The 18,647-nt window shown below is 48.2% G+C and overlaps 1 protein-coding gene across 1 annotated transcript; it reads right to left on the minus strand.

Annotated features, from left to right (window-relative positions):
* On the minus strand, positions 14,926 to 17,883 carry FGFBP1 (fibroblast growth factor binding protein 1). Its single transcript, XM_003128864.4, has 2 exons — positions 17,734 to 17,883; positions 14,926 to 16,023 (listed from the first exon to the last, which is right to left on the minus strand). The coding sequence occupies exon 2, from the start codon at positions 16,001 to 16,003 to the stop codon at positions 15,290 to 15,292; it is 714 nt and encodes a 237-aa protein (XP_003128912.2). The 5' UTR covers positions 16,004 to 16,023; positions 17,734 to 17,883; the 3' UTR covers positions 14,926 to 15,289.

An 18,647-nucleotide genomic window follows, 5' to 3' on the forward strand; every position in this document is an offset into this window, starting at 1 on the left:
CGTGGCTCTGGGCATGTCCGTTCACATCACTGAGGCTTATTCCTCCCCTATGCATGTGGGGATCGTGGAGGAACTCACAAGCTTCTCCCACTCAGGAACAACAGGGGAGCAAATGCTCCTGGGTGGAACCTATGATCAGGAAGGGAGCCAGAGGAGAGCACCTCCATGGACCAGGCATTGGAGCCAGTGCCTTGGGCTTTCTCTAGTTATCAGCCGGACTCTGGGTCACGGGGGGTTTCCAGAGGAAGACAAACTTTGAAGGGATTATGTAGCTTAAGTGGCAACAGTCAGTTGAGAATGATTTCTTTCTTTCTTTTTTTTTTTTAATCTCTTTTTGTTTTGCCATTTCTTGGGCAGCTCCCGCGGCATATGGAGGTTCCCAGGCTAGGGGTCAAATCGGAGCTGTAGCCACCAGCCTACACTAGAGCCACAGCAACGCGAGATCCGAGCCGTGTCTGCAACCTACACCACAGCTCACGGCAATGCCAGATCCTTAACCCAGGGAGCAAGGCCAGGGATCCAACCTGCAACCTCATGGTTCTTAGTCAGATTCGTTAACCACTGTGCCACGATGGGCACTCCAAGAATGATTTCTTATTAATAACTTAATATTTATGTGCAAGGGGACCGTGCTAGTGATCCAGTGAGATGAATGAGACAGAAGTGGTGGCTTCAGGGAACTCACAGCCAGCTGACAAGTGAGATGTTCAACCCAACGGTCATTCCATCCACCCTCCTCCTCCCCGCACATCCTGTATTATCACATCCCACGTATAAGAAGCACAACCATCATTGCATGTACCTCTAATTCAGCTCCTTTCATGAATGGTCACCGGGTAATTCTCATGAGAAAGTATCTGACTATACTTCCAGCCCCAAGACAATCACAGTAGCCTCTTTAAGGCGACTTAAAAGAGCTATTAAAAATCAATGCTGAAGTTCATGGTTCAGTGGATTGAGAACCCAACAGAGTGTCTGTGAGGATGTGGGTTCCATCCCTGGCCCCTCTCAGTGGGTTAAGGATCTGGTGTTGCCGTGAGCTGTAGTGTAGGTTACAGACACAGCTCGGATCCTGCATTGCAGTGGCTGTGGTGTAGGCTGGCACCTGCAGCTCTGATTCAAGCCCTAACCTGGGAAGTTCCATATGCTACAAGTGCAGCCATAAAAAGAAAAAAAAAATCAATGCTATTAAAAATCTCCAATTAATTGAAACACAAAGATGATTGGTTTCCAACCTCTCTGACGCTGAGCCAACAATTTTCACCATAGATGCCTTCATCCAGCCTGATGTGGTTGGCGGTTTGGTTTTTAGGTGTGTAGCTTATAAAGTAAGCCTTAAAGATTTCCTCACAAGCTGATGATTATCTGGCTCAGGAGATCTGGAGTTCTGTTGGATGAGTGCATGTCTTAAACCTTAGCCATCTCATGCAAGCTGCCCTGATCTTACAGCACTCAATACAAATGTTTATATGGTACCCATCCATCCATCCATTCACTCACTCAGTAAGCGTTGGTTGGGCATGACCATGTGCCAGCCTGTATCAACAGAGATGAGCTTCCACCCTAGCAATGGGATTTGGGGGGCTGGATAAGTATCCAGATAAGTAGAGTAGAGAGAGCTTCGCCTTGTGCCCTCCTGGTCCCTCCAGGTCTGGCCTCCCTCAGTGACCTTCCCTCTTCTGAAGTAGCATCAGCTTCTCCCTCTTCTCCGCTTCTTCTCTATCAGCTCTTCCTCAAAGCCTCCTTCAGAGCATAAAACTCCACCAAGCAGAGGTCCTCCGAGGTGTCACCCTCCCTCTCTCCCTCCTCATCCAGACTTCTGAGCATAGCTGTTTACATCATATCAGCATCTCCTTCGTCTTCACCTCATTCCTTGACTGGTGGCAAGCCACCCACCAACCTCAGCAGTAACTGCCCTTGACAATGAGCTCCATGGAGAAAGGACCTCAGCTTCAGCTTTCATCCGCTAAGTGTGGTTTAGTGACTGGCATGGAGTGAGTGCTCAATCAAAGGTGTTGAAAGGAAGAAGAAGCAAAAAGTTGGAAAGAAGAGGGAAAGGAGGAAAGAAAGAGGGAGAGAGAGAGGAAGAAGGGGTGTCAGACTTGAGGGAAGCACAGGGCCACGGTCGTCAAGAGAAGCAATCCCTGCGAGTTCCCGTTGGGGCTCAGCAGTAAGGAACACGACTAGTATCCATGAGGATGCAGGTTCGATTCCTGGCCTCACTCAGTGAGTGGATCAAGAATCTGGCATTGCTGTGAGCTGTGGTGTAGGTCACAGATGTGGCTCAGATCCCAAGTTGCTGTAGCTGTGGTGTAAACTGGCAGCTGCAGCTCAGATTTGACCCTTTAGCCTGGGAACTTCCATATGCGGCAGGTGCAGCTCTAAAAAGAAAAAAAAAAAAAAAAAAAAAAAAAAGAGAAAAAGAAAAAAGAAAAAAGGAAAGGAATCTCTGCGCCACCAGGAATGGGAAGGGAGAGGAAGCCGGGGTGGGAGTGTGGAAGGAGCACTAGAAAGGGAGTCTCCGAGCCAGCCTGCAGGGGCTGGGGAAGGGCCATCCGGGCAGGGAGGCTACGCACCAGCAGAGGAGGAGGCTTGGGTGGGCACAGGGCCCTCTGGGGAGGGAGGTGGCCGGGTGGTGGCAACTAGCAGGGGCTGGGGTGGGGCGGGGGATGACAAGGCAGGTGGTACAGCCCGCAGCACCTCCTCCTGCACCTGCACTGAATTCGGGTTGTATGCTGAAGGCAATGGGGACAAGGAAGGGTGTGACCCAGGGGAATGACCTGACCAGCTGTGCTGCTGGCTACCCCTCCCACCACACTCCCCTCCCTGAAGCAGCCTATGCCCTCCCAAGAGCACCTGCCCACCATCAGCTTTTCGGTCACCAGCCGTCATCCTCAGCACTTGTCACACCCAGGGTGACCACTGGGATAGACCTCGGTTCTAGGTTATCCAGCTTCTGCAGCCTCATTTTTCTCACTGGGAAAATGGGCACAAGGTACCATACCTTCCTGCCAGGGATGTTCGGAGACAAGGCATGTAAGGCGCCAACAACCCCTGCCGTCCCCACCGTTCTTGTTGCTCGGCTGTCCCGCTGCAGCCCTCACCCCCCCCCACCCCACCCCCAGGAGACGCTCCTGGTGAATCAGAACAAGCCCAGTCATCCGTGGGAGGCCCTCCAAGTCCCTGCCAGGTTCTGGAATGTGAAGAGCCTAGGGGTGTTTTTCATCAGACGCTGTTAAGATTGCTTAATTTTTTTTTTAATTTGTCAGAGTGAAGCAAACAGTCCTTAAGCTCTGGGAACCGAAAGCTACACATCCTCTAACAGTGGCAGAGGGAGGATCCGCCTCCTGGCCTGGGTTTATCCTGCGCCTCTGGCAGCATCTGGAGCTGATGGAAAAGCACAGAGCCCCCACCCGCCTCTCCACCTGCCTTCATTTAGGCAAGGAGCTGTTGTCTTGGTCATCATCACAAAGCCTGCTGTAAAGAATTATCCCGAAAGCACCGAGCTCATGCGCTGTGACTCAGGCTTTTCCCACTGAACTCTGAGGAGACCCGGCTCATCCCTGACACTGGTGGGGGGACGTGTCTCTCCATCACTTTATCCCATTGAAAAGGACAACTTCAACTTCAAATGTCAATGTCATAGCGCTTCCCGCTGATCTTATAAATATTCGTTACTTCCTACACTGTTAAAAGAATGTTAGTCCAGGCCACATGATATTGCTCGTTCATGGATCGAAAATGATGCCACTTTGGCAATTTCCCATGGTTCTGTGTAACGCGAAGCACAGGGAACTAGTTTTGAAAACACAAAGGGTACAAAGGTTTCTCTCCCAGTCCGATCCCCGTTTCCTTGTCCCAAGGGCCAGTGATTTGAGGAACAATTGTATACAATTTGAGAAAAACTGTACACACATATTAGCTTATAAACACATGGAAGCATGATATACCCGCTTGCTACTTTTTATTATTATAATTATTTTTTTACTTTTTAAAGCTTTATTTCTTTAGTGCGTCTCTTAGAAATCATTACTAACTCCTTTGTGTTTTTTTATCCAGGACCTATAGATATGTCCGCTCTTTCCAGTGTTTTGCTATGACAGTTAATGCTGTCATGAACACACATACACACACACACATTTTTGTCATATGCAAATATACGCAGCCTATATTCCCGGAAAGGAAATTATTAGGCTAAAGGCTCGTGATTTTACTTTTCAGAGGTATTGACAAATTCCCATCGAAATGGGTAGCACTTATTCACATTCCTCCCAACAGCACGTGTCTTCCTGCTCTGTAGTCTACACCTGACGCTTGTACACTTTCCCTCAGGACTTGAAGGTATTTGGGAACCAATGAATAGCTCTGGTGTTAGAGAGAAAAGTTAAAGCTGGGATATTGGAGTGCTGGTCACTGACCTTGGCTCTCAGACCTGCCCCCATCCTCTCCTGGCTGCTTTGTGCTGCTGGTGTGGGGAGGGGCAGGAGGTAGGAGCCCAGGCGAACGCATATCTCTTGTCCACTGGCCTTAGGTTAGGATCGGTCAGGGGAGCAGAGGGAGGGAGAAGCTGGGACATTGCTTCCTCTCTGTGTGTCTGGTGGCCTTTCTTTCTTTTCCTTCCTTTCTTTCTTTCTTTCTTTCTTTCTTTTCTTTCTTTCTTTCTTTCTTTCTTTCTTTCTTTCTTTCTTTCTTTCTTTCTTTCTTTCCTTCCTTCCTTCCTTCTTTCTTTTCTTTCTTTCTTTCTTTCTTTCTTTCTTTTTTTCTTTTTTTTCTCTTTCTTTCTTTTTCTCTTTCTTCTTTTTCTCTTTCTTTCTTCCTTTCTTTCTTCCTTCTTTCCTTCCTTCCTTTCTTTCTTTCTTTCTTTCTTTCTTTCTTTCTTTCTTTCTTTCTTTCTTTCTTTCTTTCTTTCTTTCTTTCCTTCTTTCCTTCTTTCTTTCTTTTTGATATATTGCTTAGTTTAATTTTTTAAATGATTTTTATTTTGTCCATCATAGCTGGTTTACAGTGTTCTGTCAAATTGCTACTCTACAGCAAAGTGACCCAGTCACACTTATTTTTCTCACATTATCCCCCTCATGCTCCATCATAAGTGACTAGATATAGTTCTCAGTGCAGTACAGCAGGATCTCATTGCTTATCCATTCCAAAGGCAATAGTTTGCATCTATTAACCCCAAATTCCCAGTCCATCCCACTCCTTCCCCCTCCCCCTTGGCAACCACAAGTTTTTTTCTCCAAGTCCATGAGTTTCTTTTCTGCGGAAAGGTTCATTTGTGCCATATATACGTGTTATCATACAGTATTTGTCTTTCACTTTCTGACTTACTTCACTTAATATGAGAGTCTCTAGTTCCATCCACGTTGCAGCAAATAGCATTATTTTGTTCTTTTTAATGGCTGAGTAGTATTCCATTGTGTATATATGCCACATCTTCTTAATCCATTCATCTGTCAATGGACATTTAGGTGGTTTCCCTGTCTTGGCTCTTGCGAATTGTGTTGCAATGAACATACAGGTACCTGTGTCTTTTCAAGCAAAGTTTTGTCAGGATATATACCCAAGAATGGAATTTTTGGGTCATATGGGGGTTCTATATTTAGTTTTCTGAGGTACCTCCATACTGTTTTCCAGAGTAGTGGTGGCATTTCTTTTCTTTTTTTTCCTTTCCTTTTCTTTTTCTTTTTTTTTTTTTTTCCTTTTTTTCTTTTTTCTTTCTTTCTTCTTTTTTTTTTTTTTTGTCTTTTTGGGGCCACACCATGGTATATGAAGTTCCCAGGCTAGGGGTCGAATTGGAGCTACAGCAGCTGGCCTACACCATAGCCACAGAAATGCCAGTTCCAAGCCATGTCTGTGACTTACACCATAGCTCATGGCAAAGCCAGATCCCCAACCCACTGATCAGGCCAGGGATGGAATCCGCAGCCTCATGGACACTAGTTGGGTCCGTTACCACTGAGCCATGATGGGAACTCCTCTTTGATGAATCACTGACTCCAGTTCTCCTCCAGGGGTTCCTGGCTCTGGGGTCCTGGCTCCAGGTGGGTACTCTGGCCCCTGGGCTCTGGTTATTTCACTTGCTCCCTTTCTCTCTCCAGCCCTAAGACTGTTAGTGGGAAGCTTCTGGCTGTTGGGCTGCCTCACGGTACCTTGTTTGTCCTTTCAGCTTTTCCAGTATCTTTGTAACCAGTTCCCTATTTAAAAGCCCCTCTGTGCTCTACAGTGGAAATTGACAGAACATTGTAAATCAACTGTAACAGAAAAAATAAAAATCTTACCAAAAAAAAAAAAAAAAGCCACCTCTACTGGAGTTCCCTTGTGGTGAAGTGGGTTAAGGATCTGGCATTGTCACCACAGCAGGTTGGGTTTGGTTCAATCCCTGGCCCAGGAACATCCACATTTGAGGGGCACAGCCAAAAAAATTTAAATAAAAAAATTAAATAAGGTCACCTTTATTGAACTCTCTGCTTTAGATTTGTGTTTGATGTTTTTCCCCTTGATGGGACACTGAACTAGGGTGTAACCTGGAGTTAACAAAAGCGAGAAGAAACTGCCATATTCTCACACTCTTGGTGGGGATGGAAATTATTGCAAAATTTTGGGGGGCAGGCAGTTTTGGCAATAAGTTCCAGAAGCTTTAAAAACGAGCCTGCTCTTGCCTCATCTCTCAGAGCTGCATGTTAAAATATTTATGAATGAAATGACGGATGTCTGGGATTTACTTCAAAACAATCCGAGGGAGAGAATAATTGGGGCCGCGTGACGATGAAACATGATTGGCTGTGAGCTGCTAGTGGTGTAATCTGGGTGAAGGGAACTTAAATATTCATTACACGCCTCTCTGTACTGATGAATGTTTGAATTTCTCAATAATAAAAAGTGCCTTTCAAAAGCAAAGTCTTGGACCTTGCAGTCTGCTTTCTAGGGATTTATCCTAAAGAAAAAAAGAAAGTCTAAATGTTAAAAAGAAAAGATTGCTCTTTAAGGATGCTTTCTAATGGCATTCTTTATAACAACAAACAATCGGCAACAGTCTAATTTTCCGACAGTGGGATGGTCCTACTGCAATTTCCAAAATATCTCCCAATGCAATTGATTGAAGCTTAAAAAGATGTTGTATTCCAGAAACAAACATCGTCAGAGATGTTTATGATTTTTGTGGTTCATGATCATGTAAGTAAATAAAACGGAAGGGATCATGCTCTCTTCTCCTTTCACTTGTCTGCATTTTCTGCTTGTTTTTTTTTTCTTTTTGCCATTTTCTTGGGCCGCTCTCGTGGCATATGGAGTTTCCCAGGCTAGGGGTCCAATCGGAGCTGTAGCCACCGGCCTACGCCAGAGCCACAGCAACGCGGGATCTGAGCCGCATCTGCGACCTACACCACAGCTCACGGCAACGCCGGATCATTAACCTACTGAGCAAGGGCAGGGATGGAACCCGCAACCTCATGGTTCCCAGTCGGATCGTCAACCACTGCGCCACAACGGGAACTCCTTAATGTCCCTTTTTAAAAGGACACTACCCTCAGTCGAAGGTACACGTGCATCATGTAAGGTGGGGGATCGCACCTTAGCTTCTTTTTAGAAAATGCCAGTTATCTGTTAACCTTGGCAGGCAGGGCTTAGGAGAAAATGGGTCCAGGTTGGTAGCTGTAGCTCCGATTAGACCCCCTAGCCTGGAAACCTCCATGTGCCGCGGGGGTGGCTGGAAAAAAAAGACAGAAGCCAAAAAAAAAAAAAAAAAAAAGAAAAAGAAAATGACTTGCTCAGGCTGCCCCCAGCACTGCACTGGGGGGCAGAAGCAGGGTTCAAACCCCGGTCCCTGCTCTTTCTGCTACATGGAGGGAGGGCACCTCCCCGTAATTACGCCTGCAAGCGTGGCCCCCAGAGGCAGGCTGCCTGACGTGGGGAGATGGAGGGCCTGCCTCATACAGACTCTGACCCGGGCCAGCGCTGAACCTCCCTGCACCCGGGCTCCTTATTTGTAAGACAGTCTTGACAATGGGGTGGTGGCAAGGATGAAATCAGATCCTACAGGGGAAGCACTGGGACGAGTCCCCGGCGGAGGGGACCTCACTGCACATGTCAATCCCTCTTGGAGCTTGAACCATCCCTGAACTGCCCCCCCCCTTGCTCCCCAACACACGGATGTCCTCGTTCCAGGGGCAGCCTGGACATCAGAGTTTTCTAAAGCCCCCCAGGTGATTCTAACCTGCAACCAAGGCTGGGTCTCACCGCCTGGCATGCAGGAAGTGCCTAATAAATAACCAGTTTTTCCTGTCTGACTTTCACACCTGCTTCTGCCTCGTTCCCAGAGTCTGAGGGGCACCAGCCTCAAGCTTCCCAGACAGCAGCGCGGTCTATTCTGGGATCGCCCATCTGGGTGCTTGGATTTTGGCTCGCCAAATCCAGCCTGCCCCGGGGCTGCAGGTACCCGGCTGAGAGAAAACCCCGTGTCCAGTTCCAGAATGCTTATGCCAGTGGGGGCAGAAGGAGACCTGCACCTTGATGTTTATGGGGCCTGAGATGCTCTGGGAATCCTCCCACCCGGAGGAGCGACCCCCACTTCAGCTGGTCTCGGGGGGGGGGCTGCCACTTGTCTTTGAAGACAGTTCTGGCAGTATTTGATGAAAAAAATCCCACCACCAAGTCACATGCAACATGGCAGGTTCTAGAGTCAGTGCCTGGGTTTGTAAAAATTACCTTTAGTCGGGATTGCCTTTATGGGAATACCTGTTGTGGTTCAGTGGGTTAAGAGCCTGACTAGTATTCATGAGGATGTGAGTTCGATCCCTGGCCAAGCTCAGTGAGTTAAGGATCCCACATTGCCCCAAGCTGTGGTGTAGGTCACGGATGTGGCTCAGATCCTGCGTGGTGTAGGCCTGCAGCTGCAGCTCCGATTCTACCCCTCGCCTGGGAATTTCCATATAATGCAGGTGAGGCCCTAAAAAGAAAAAAACAAAAACAAAAAATTGCCTTTTTGGCCTTTTGGTTGAGTAGCAGAAAAAGTCACTGGTTACATTGAGAACGAAATAAAATGTGTGACTTTAAACACTGGGTGGCCAGAGACAGCGGAGTGGCTACAAACTCACATCTTCTGGGACCTGCTCAGCCCCACGCACTGCAGCAGATGGGACAGCCTACAGGCTCATGCTTTTCCGCTTCTCTTTCTCCACCTCCTGCACCCCTAGCAGAACGCGTGTGGTTGTATAAACTGAAGGGAGTGGACAACGTGCTGCTAGTTCCCCCAGTTCAGTTGTTCTGCGCTGGGTGATTTTGTCTCCAGAAGACATGTGGCAGCTTCTGGAGATAGTTTTGGTTGTCACGACTTGGGGAGGTTGCTGCAGGCATCTAGAGGGTGGAGGCCAGGATGCTGGTAATCAGCTAAGAGGCGTAGGACCCACCTGGCACCTCGAATATCAACCCCACCTGTCCATAAAGCCAAGGTTGGCAACCCTGCCATTTACTGAGCAGTTGCTATGTGCCAGGTCGAGTGAAATCCTGAGAGCAGAGGCAGCCCCAAGCAAGCGTATGCTCTGCTCACCAGGGGCTCCCAGCAACTGAGTCCCATCTCCTCTCAGTGGCTCTACTCAGCACCCAGTACACCACAGCCACAGCAACGTAGGGTTCGAACCTCATCTGCGACCTACACCACAGCTCACGGCAACACCGGATCCTTAATCCACTGAACGAGGCCAGGGATGGAACCCCCATCTTCGTGGATCTTTGTCAGGTTCATTAACCTCTGAGCCATGAAGGGAACTCCCGGCATCCAGTTCTAAGGGTCGCTGTGGTGGGGTCCACCCTCGCCACGGGAAGGCCCCAGAGCATCTAGGACCCCCAGACCTGAAGGCGCTGCCTCCTTGCACAGGCAAAGCTGGAGGAGGGAGGGGTGGAAGCAGAAGACCCCAGTGCTGCTAGGATGGCCAGGCAACCCGTCGGCCCCTCCATCATTACCTTTGAGAGGGCGCCCCCTCACGGCACCTCCCGGGCCATGCTCCACGCACATGTAACCCCTAAAGGTCTTATCTCCATCATCATCCCTTCCCGGCCTTCTGAACGCTGCAGCTTCCCTGCGGCTCCAGGCCAATGGTACCAGCCTCCCCCACCCCACCCCAACCTCCAGTCCCGCGCCAGAGCCCACAAGCTGGAGAACTGAGGGAGAGGAGGAGGAGGGGCCGAGGGATGTGAACTAGCAGGCTGTTCAAAAAGTCTCACAGGTGGCCCTGAAGGACCAACCTTGTCTTCAGCTTCCTCCTTACTCCACGGAAAATCCTTCTGGTCAGGCCAGGAGTGTGAGATGCTTAAGGGTCACTAGGTAGAGGGTGGTCTTGGGGGGAGATGAGGAACAGCCAGGCCCCATCACAGTCAGGTCCTGGGCGTGGCCTATCTTGAGTCGCATGTAACCTTCTTAGAAAATTGTCTTCTTGCCTCCTCTCTCTGCTAATTGCCTTATTCATTCATCAATTTACTGATATAAAATCTCAATGAGATCCATTTGTATAAGGCCCATGTTTTTTATTTTAATTACATCTAATTCCTATTGGATGGATAGTCTTTGACCCATTTTACAGATGGGGAACCTGAGGCCGAGACAGAAAACACTTTGTCTCACGTCACACACTAGAAACTCAAACCCAGCCTTCTTTTACTCTGAAGCCCATAATCTCTGCCGTTGCCCTACTCTCTCTCCTCTTTGATTTACTCAGCCAGTATTTAGGGAGGGTCTCTTACGTGCTGGGCTGTGACCTCAGGGTTGGGGCTATGGCCTTTGACAAGATGGAAACCATCTTTGCTGTGTTATTACTGCCATGTGCAACCACCTATAAGAAATCCCCCTGAATAGCCCACCTCACACTCACCATGTCCCCACACAGCCTTCCCCTAGGAGCTTCTCACCGTGAGAGATTCCAAAGTGGGCCTAACTTCCTGAGTGCTACGGAAACTGACCCCGCCGGCAAAGACTGCCTTGTGTTTGCATGGCAGCTGTCAGCCCCAAACACTGTTGCCTCCTTTGCCTGTTCTGCCAAGAGCAATTTAGGAGGGAGGCTGGGGAGGGGTGGCTGGGTAGGCGGCCAGCGGAGATATGCTAGATTGCAGAGGTTCAAGTCCGCACTGGTTTTGTTTCGAGTTACCACTGGAGGGAAGAGGCCCTCTTTCTGCCAAGATGTAGTTTTAGGAGGAACATGAGACATTCCCATCGCTGAGCAGTTTTAAGGGATGCAGAATTTCCACCCCTCGGCGCTTCTGAGAGCTTCTGAGAGCTTCCTGGGTTTTGTTACCCAGGGACTCGTCTTTTTAAGGACACCACACACCACACACACACACACACATACACACACCCAAGTCTGTATTGTCGTTTTAAATGTTTTACTGTGTTTTAAAAACATCAATGGCGAAAGGCTGAGGCCGAAGGGAAGCTTTAGCTTCTGGAACTTTCTCTTTGCAAGAACATAGGGGGAGAGGTACACGTGAGAGAGATGGATGCCCCTTTACAGCTTGGCCCACCTGGAAAGACCACGACGGTCCCTCTCCCCTCATCCAGTGAGGGAAGCCTGAGCTGCAGAGGCAGTAAGGGCTTGGGGGCCCCCAGACCAGGCTCTTCCCGCCGCCCCACCCGCCCCCAGGCTCGGCCTCTCCCAGCCTTTCTGACCCACCTGCCTCTGAACCTCAGGTTCCGCATCTACAAAATGAGGGTGAAAACACCTCCCGGGGAGCTGGTTGGGATTCAAATAGAACGGGGCAAAGACACGGGCACATACGTGTGATCAATAACTGTTGTTATCTTTTGCGTTAGGGGGAAAAAGAAAGAAAAAAGAGCCCCCTGCTTTTAAGAGCTTCCATAAGGAAGTTCTGAGCTCCATCCTCAGGCCAGTCCGGTGCCGCGTGGACCTCAGCCAGTCAGTCGTGGTGAACACCCACCAGGAAGCTGTACCTTTATTGACCAATGAGAGTCTCACGACAACTCTAAAGCTGTCAGAGCTTTAATTTTTTTCCCCATTAAAAAAAAAAAATCTCACAATAAGGTGAATTCATTAACCTAGGTACCTGCCAAGTCTGGAAATAGAGTAGCTTCTGGGTCGGGTTGGTTTAAGCAATCCAATAATAATATCAACAGCCTTGTATCATTATTGTTACTGTTATTATTATTCTCCTCCCCAGGACAGCCATTCCGTTCTCCCTCCCTCCTTCCCTCTCTCCTTCCTTCTTCCTTTTTTCAGCAGTGTTAGCTTTACCCAAACTATCTTCTTTGTTGAACTTACTGGCGCTTGGAGGGTTAAATCAGAGGCTCAGAGGCAGACCTCCAGCCCAGGTCCCGTCACTCCTCCACCGTGTTAGAAACAAACCTCGTCCCAGCTCTGCCAGTGGCCAAAGGCCTGGAGTGAACCAGAAGCGCCATCATTTTAGGAGCTGGAGGGGCTCATAAGAAGACTTTGCGTCTGGTCTCATCAATTCTGCAATGCTTCTGTCACCCAGACCCGACCAGACCAGAGTTGTTATTTCATGATCCTGGACGTGTTTCACAGGACTCTGTAGAATTGAGATTATTGGGGGGGGGGTTTGCCCCTGAGCTGACAGTCTGGAGGCTCGGGGGCAGGTGTTCTTCCCCGCGTGGGGCCAGGAGGAGCTTAGGGAGGGTCTGGGACGTTGGCTCAGTTCTCTGGGGAGTGGGGTTCAGGTTCGTAGACCAGGTCCCGGTCCCTGCCCTGCAATCTTTTTTTTTTTTTTTTTTGTCTTTTGTTGTTGTTGTTGTTGTTGCTATTTCTTGGGCCGCTCCCGCGGCATATGGAGGTTCCCAGGCTAGGGGTTGAATCGGAGCTGTAGCCACCGGCCTACGCCAGAGCCACAGCAACGCAGGATCCGAGCCGCGTCTGCAACCTACACCACAGCTCACGGCAACGCTGGATCGTTAACCCACTGAGCAAGGGCAGGGACCGAACCCGCAACCTCATGGTTCCTAGTCGGATTCGGTAACCACTGCACCACGACGGGAACTCCATGCCCTGCAATCTTTGATGTTTTTGAACCCTTCACACAGGATCTAGTCATTGGCCGTCAGCACCAGCAGGATAGATTTTTTTTTAACCTAATATTTTGGGAAGTATTTTTATTTAGATATTTATAGTTCAGAAATAATATTTTTTAACCTGCAAATGTTCTCTATTTTATTTCCTAAGAACAATATTATTATATTACACACAGAATCAATATGAAGAAGTCTAACATTAATTCCATGCTAGTATCAAAGCCAAAATTCATATTTCCAATTTCACTAATCATGATAATTATGTTCCTTACAGTCTTTTAAAATTTTTTATTAATGTACAGTTGGATTACAATGTTGTGTCACTTTCTGCCGTCCAGCAAAGTGACCCAGTAATACATGTATATATATATATATTTTTTTTCTTTTTCTCATGTCACCTTCCATTATGTTCTATCAAAAGAGCTAGCATATAGTCCCCTGCACTATACAGTAGGAAGGATGGAATTTTTTTTTCTTTTTTGTTTGCCATTGTTTTCATCCTTTAGAATCCAGCACTCACTGGGAGCTCAGAGCTCATTAACTAATTTCAGAGCATTTGCACTAACTGGTTCCTCTGTTTAGAACACTCTTACCCCATAGAGTTACCTGGGGTGACTCACTGGTTAGACCTCACTGCATTTAGTCACCAAGAGGCCTTCCTTGACCATATTATCTAAGGCCAGTGACTGTCTGTCGTTTTCGCCCCTTTCTCCTCCTTGAATTCCTCTCTGTCATTTGTGTATTGATGGGTTTTAGTTGCTTTCCCCCCTGGCCGTTCCATGGAAGTCGAACGTTCATCTCTGGTGCATGGCTGTCTCTTCAGCAGACTCATCGCTCAATAAATTATGTGCTCAGTGAGTGAGTAAATGAATGAAAACATGCAAATTGCATGGAAAGAGCTTAGTGCAGTGCCTGGTGCATAGTGAGTGAGAGAGAAATATTAGTGTCGAGGATGGATGATGATATCCAAACACACTCTGAGGCTGTCACACTCTGGGTTGGCCACTGACAACCTCAGTGTAGGTCCTGGTAGGCTGGTGACTGTAGGAGACCCCTTTCCCCCTCATCTGCCATCGCTTCCTGCCACCCACTCGAGAAAGACTCCAAAGAGCAATATTTTAACCCACATCTGCTCTCACTTTTTGTCCTTTGTGGAATTGGGACATGACATTGGGGCTACACCTTCCTCTCTCCCCAAACCTTCGATTCAAACCCTTTTGGCTTTTTCAGACTAACATGTAAATGACTAACAACATCCCACCACCTTCCACCCATGTGATCTCTCCCATCTTTTAGGATCTGTCCTCTGCCTAAGGTGCCCAATTTCAATTCTGCCCTATTTCCTACTCCAAAAATTCAGCTCCAATAGCAGCTCTTGTGTGAAACTCAACCTGACATCTTCCAGAAGTTTCTGCCTCTTCTCTCTAGTTTTCCCCCCTGCCTTTCCCGCTTGTGATGGAGTCTTCATCACAAGCCCTGTACTTACCCAAGCCCCTCTCCCCGAGTCCGGAAATGAGCTCCTCAAGGTCTGAGTCCCACATGTGGCAACGGGCATCCCTGGTTTGAATCAGTGGAAGGTATTCCTTCAGCCTGTGGACTGGGTTCAAATCCTGCCTCCCCTCTTACCATCTGTGAGCCCCTAACCATTGTCTTTATCCCATTTTGCTTCCAGTATCCCACCTGACATCAATTCAGGAAGCATCAAATCAGTTCAGGAAGCATCACAGACCAAAGCACAAAAGGATGAGGAGTGGGATTCCAGAACAGGTCACCTATAGGCTGACTTGGGATGGGGGGCAAACAGGGTATTTTTCCCACTGATATATATATATATATATATTCCTGTTTAGTCATTCACTGAAATTAGACACAGAGAAGCCAAACAACAGTTGAACACAACATATTTCTGAAAAACGCATAGAGCTTTATTGTCTTTGTTCTTTGAGCAGGAAGTCATTGCGCTGAAATCATCCCTCTGACTCATTCAGCTCCAAGATGGGTACTTACTGCTCAGAGAAACGTAGCTTTGTGGGCCATGAAAACATAAAGACAGAGGTCAACAGCCTCTGACAATCACAGCTAAGGAAATGAATAGAAAACAAATGCCAAAACCACAAAAACAAAAATTACAAAATCTGTTTAAATAATCCACTGCACTCCCATAGCGCAAATGTTCCTTTTAACAGGGATCCGGGAGATCTTTACAGCATGTGGAAGGGCTGCGACCTGACACCTTCGAATGGACTCCGTTCTCTCTTGACCTCGTTAGCAGGAACTGCCCTGAACCATGGCGATGAAGAATTTGCAGAAAGAGCTCCAGGACTCTCCACAATAGTCCAAGGCCGTCTTTCTCTGGTGGACCATGTCTGGGTCATCCACACACTCGGGATCTTTGATGGCCATGGTCTGGGTCTGTGCTGGACTGGAGGGGGTGGTGTCTTTGACCTTGCTCTGCCCCCTGAGAGAGGGCTTCATTAACTCCTGGCTGGGTTTCTTGATCCTAATCAGAGTGGAGTTCACCAGCTTGAGATTGGATTCTGGAAACTTCTTTCTGCACACCCTGGTCTTCAGGACACTCTTGGAGTCGCCACAGATCATTTTCTGAGAGCGCAGGTTCCTGCCAATTTGTTTCCAATAGACATTCTTCTTGTTCGACTCCAGGCAAGAGGTTGGATTGCCAGTGAAGACACAGGAAAACCTGCTGTCCTCTCGGGTGCACTCGACCTTCAGGGCAATGCCCTCCTGATGCTCGGTCACCTCCCATCTGCAGTCGGCTTGGTCTTGGGTGATGAAATTGCCTTTGGGCAGGTGCTTGGGCAGCTGGCTTTTCAGCTCAACCTGGGGATTGTCAAGAGCGTGCGATTTATCTGCACTGGCTTTGTGGCCACGTCTATTCTTTCCTTCCTTTTTGGCCTCCACCAAGAGCATGGGAGCAGCCAGAAGGAGGAAGAAGAGCAGGGTGAGGCCATGGATCCTCATGGCTTCGGCTTGGTGGGAACCTGTTTGACAAAAGACAAGGTGAGTCAGGGCTGGGCTGCAGGATGACCCTCCCTCTACACTGACACGGGCCTGCCTGCTTAGCAATGAGATCAAGGAACTATCTAGTTCCTGGAATTAATAGCCAAGCAGTCTATTTGCGTTTTTGCTTGACTTGAGTCATGAGTGTCAGAAACCTCCTACTTCTCATTTGTTCCTCATCACCCTCTGAACCCCATTAACTCTCACTCCCTCCTCTCCTGTCTCAGTTACTCCTGCATTTGGTCACCTGTCAGTCATCATTCAAGAAGCCTTTATGGAACCCCTACTAGTAGGCAGGTGCTAGACTCGAGGTTGAATTTTTCAAGGTGAATAAGAAAGTCTCCCATCTGAAAAACTTAGAGGCAACTCTTTAGGGAAATCTAAATAGCATTAACTAGGAGTCTGTCCCAACTGTGTCCCCAGTTTGATCTTGGGCAAGTCACTCTCCCCCTCTGGGTCTCAGCTCCTTTATCTGGAAATCAAGATGTTGAAAGACGCTCATATCAACTCTCTTCCAGCCCCAGTGGCTGCATTTCCATCTCACTGCTCTACATGGACTCAGATGACCACGCCATGAGAAAGGACATCGTAAGTGACATGAATGGTGGTGTTTGACCCAAGGTCAAACATGTCTGAGGTTTGGACAGTCTGAGATGGGTGGGTGGGTTTGTGAGGAGGTGCATTTGGGCTCCAGTAAGAGCCTCAGGAAAGGCATGAGGAGGGGAGGTCAGGCAATTTGATTCCGCAAAGTGAACCAGAGTGAATTGGGGTGAATTTGGGAGTGCCTTCACTGGGTTGGGCATAGAGAAAGCCCTCAATCAATGCTTTTAAAAACAAATCATTGAGTAAATTGGATGACCTTAACTGCTACACTAAACTGCATAGATTTTATCAGGTGGGCAACAAAAGCCACACTGGAAAGAATTAGCACTTCTCTTTGCTACCTACTGTGTGCTGAGCACTGGGCCCATGTTTTCTTTTCTCACCTTTGTAAATCTGCACCAGAACCCTGCCTGGGAGGTAATTCACCACCAGGTAACAGCTATGACTGCGAAGATTCAGACTGGCAAATGAAATTGTTCAATATTCAATAGCGAGCAAGTAACAAAGTGGGGACAGGCAGCCAGGACTTCTCTGCCCCTCTCTGAAAGCCTCTTGCCTTCCCCTTGCTCTGCCTTTCAGAAACTATTGACAAGAAAGAAAGAAGCCATGATGAACCACTCAAGATTTGGCTTGGCTTAGTTTCCGATGATAAGATCATCATTATTATCAGGGCTCCATTTTAATTTTTTTTTTTTTCTTTTTACAGCCACGCCTGCGGCATATGGAAGTTCCCAGGTCAGAGGTTGAATCAGAGTTGAAGCTGCAGCTTACTGCACAGCCTGCACCAATGCCAGATCCTTAACCCACTGAGTGAGGCCAGGAATCAAACACCAGAAAAAAACGTGGGGTCCCTCACTTGTTGAGCCACAACGGGAACTCCTCAGTGCTCCATTTTAAAAAACAGAGATTTTTGTTTAAAAAGAGGTTCCGCCCTGGGCATATGGCCTCCCTCAAGGATGAATAAAGGGAAGACAGTCACAAAATGCAAGCTCCCAAAATGAAGGTTGGGGTAGGAGCTAGTTTATCAGATAAAGACCCCCTCATTCCTCGGGGGCAGGTCATGAAAGGGAAGAGAGCCAGGCTCTTACCTCTTTCTGAGCTGGCAGATCCCGTGCGGTCCCAGATGTGAGAGTGAACCCGTAGGCTTCCAGCTGCCTTACCCACGAGGTGAGGCAGGGACGGACCTTTATATAAGCACCGAAGATTTTACAACTCACACATGTGAGTTTTATGCACACGGCTCCCAGCCACGCCCCTTCAGAAGGAGCCAGTTCCTGCAGGGAAAGTTGTTGGTGTAATCCTGCAGGACGAGCCATGGTCTAGACCAGCTTCTTCCAACCCTTTCCATGCCCCCCTGCAGCCACTTGGGGAGGACAGCCTGGCCTTGCCGAGACCCTCTGCCTCGGGATAAGGACCCAGCAGCCAAATCCGTGGGGGAAGTTAGAAACAATAGCCCATGTCACAAACTCTCCCTTCATTCTCATGGTTCCAGCAGGCAGATAGTTAGGCATGAGCAGAGAAGTGGGGCACGGGGCCAGATGGCAGGAAATCACACGTCTTGCAAATGGCAGGGTCCATGGGCAAAGAAAAGCAGGAACTTCCAGCCTGATTGGAAACCACACATTTTAGGGTAATAAGTGCCCTGGAGGCAGACAAAGAAATGTGGAAAAGGGCTCGAATCGGAATGTAGCCTGTCGCTCATGATGCCCTCATTATAATAAAATCATAATAAAATTAGCTATGTAGATAAGAAGTACCTATCTTACCCCAATGGCACGACACTTCCGATAAAAGCTAAATAAAGACAAAAATCCCTCCTCCCCTTGGAAAAGTGGGGCTGGGATGAAAAATTAAGGAATAAGACCCCCAAACCCCACCTTCCCAGTCAATAGCCCACCCATGCAACTGGATGCCCCTTATAACCTGCGTATCAGAAAAACACAGGGCAGCTGCTCGCCCCTCTGCCTGCTTCTCTTTAAAAGGGGTATTTCTCACTTAAATC

The sequence above is a fragment of the Sus scrofa genome, chromosome 8 (genome assembly GCF_000003025.6).
Source record: "Sus scrofa isolate TJ Tabasco breed Duroc chromosome 8, Sscrofa11.1, whole genome shotgun sequence".
NCBI classification, from domain to species: Eukaryota; Metazoa; Chordata; class Mammalia; order Artiodactyla; family Suidae; genus Sus; species Sus scrofa.

Excerpts from the sequence above, each read along its gene's own strand:
- FGFBP1 (XM_003128864.4), bottom strand. The coding sequence starts at position 16,003 with ATGAGGATCCATGGCCTCACCCTGCTCTTCTTCCTCCTTCTGGCTGCT.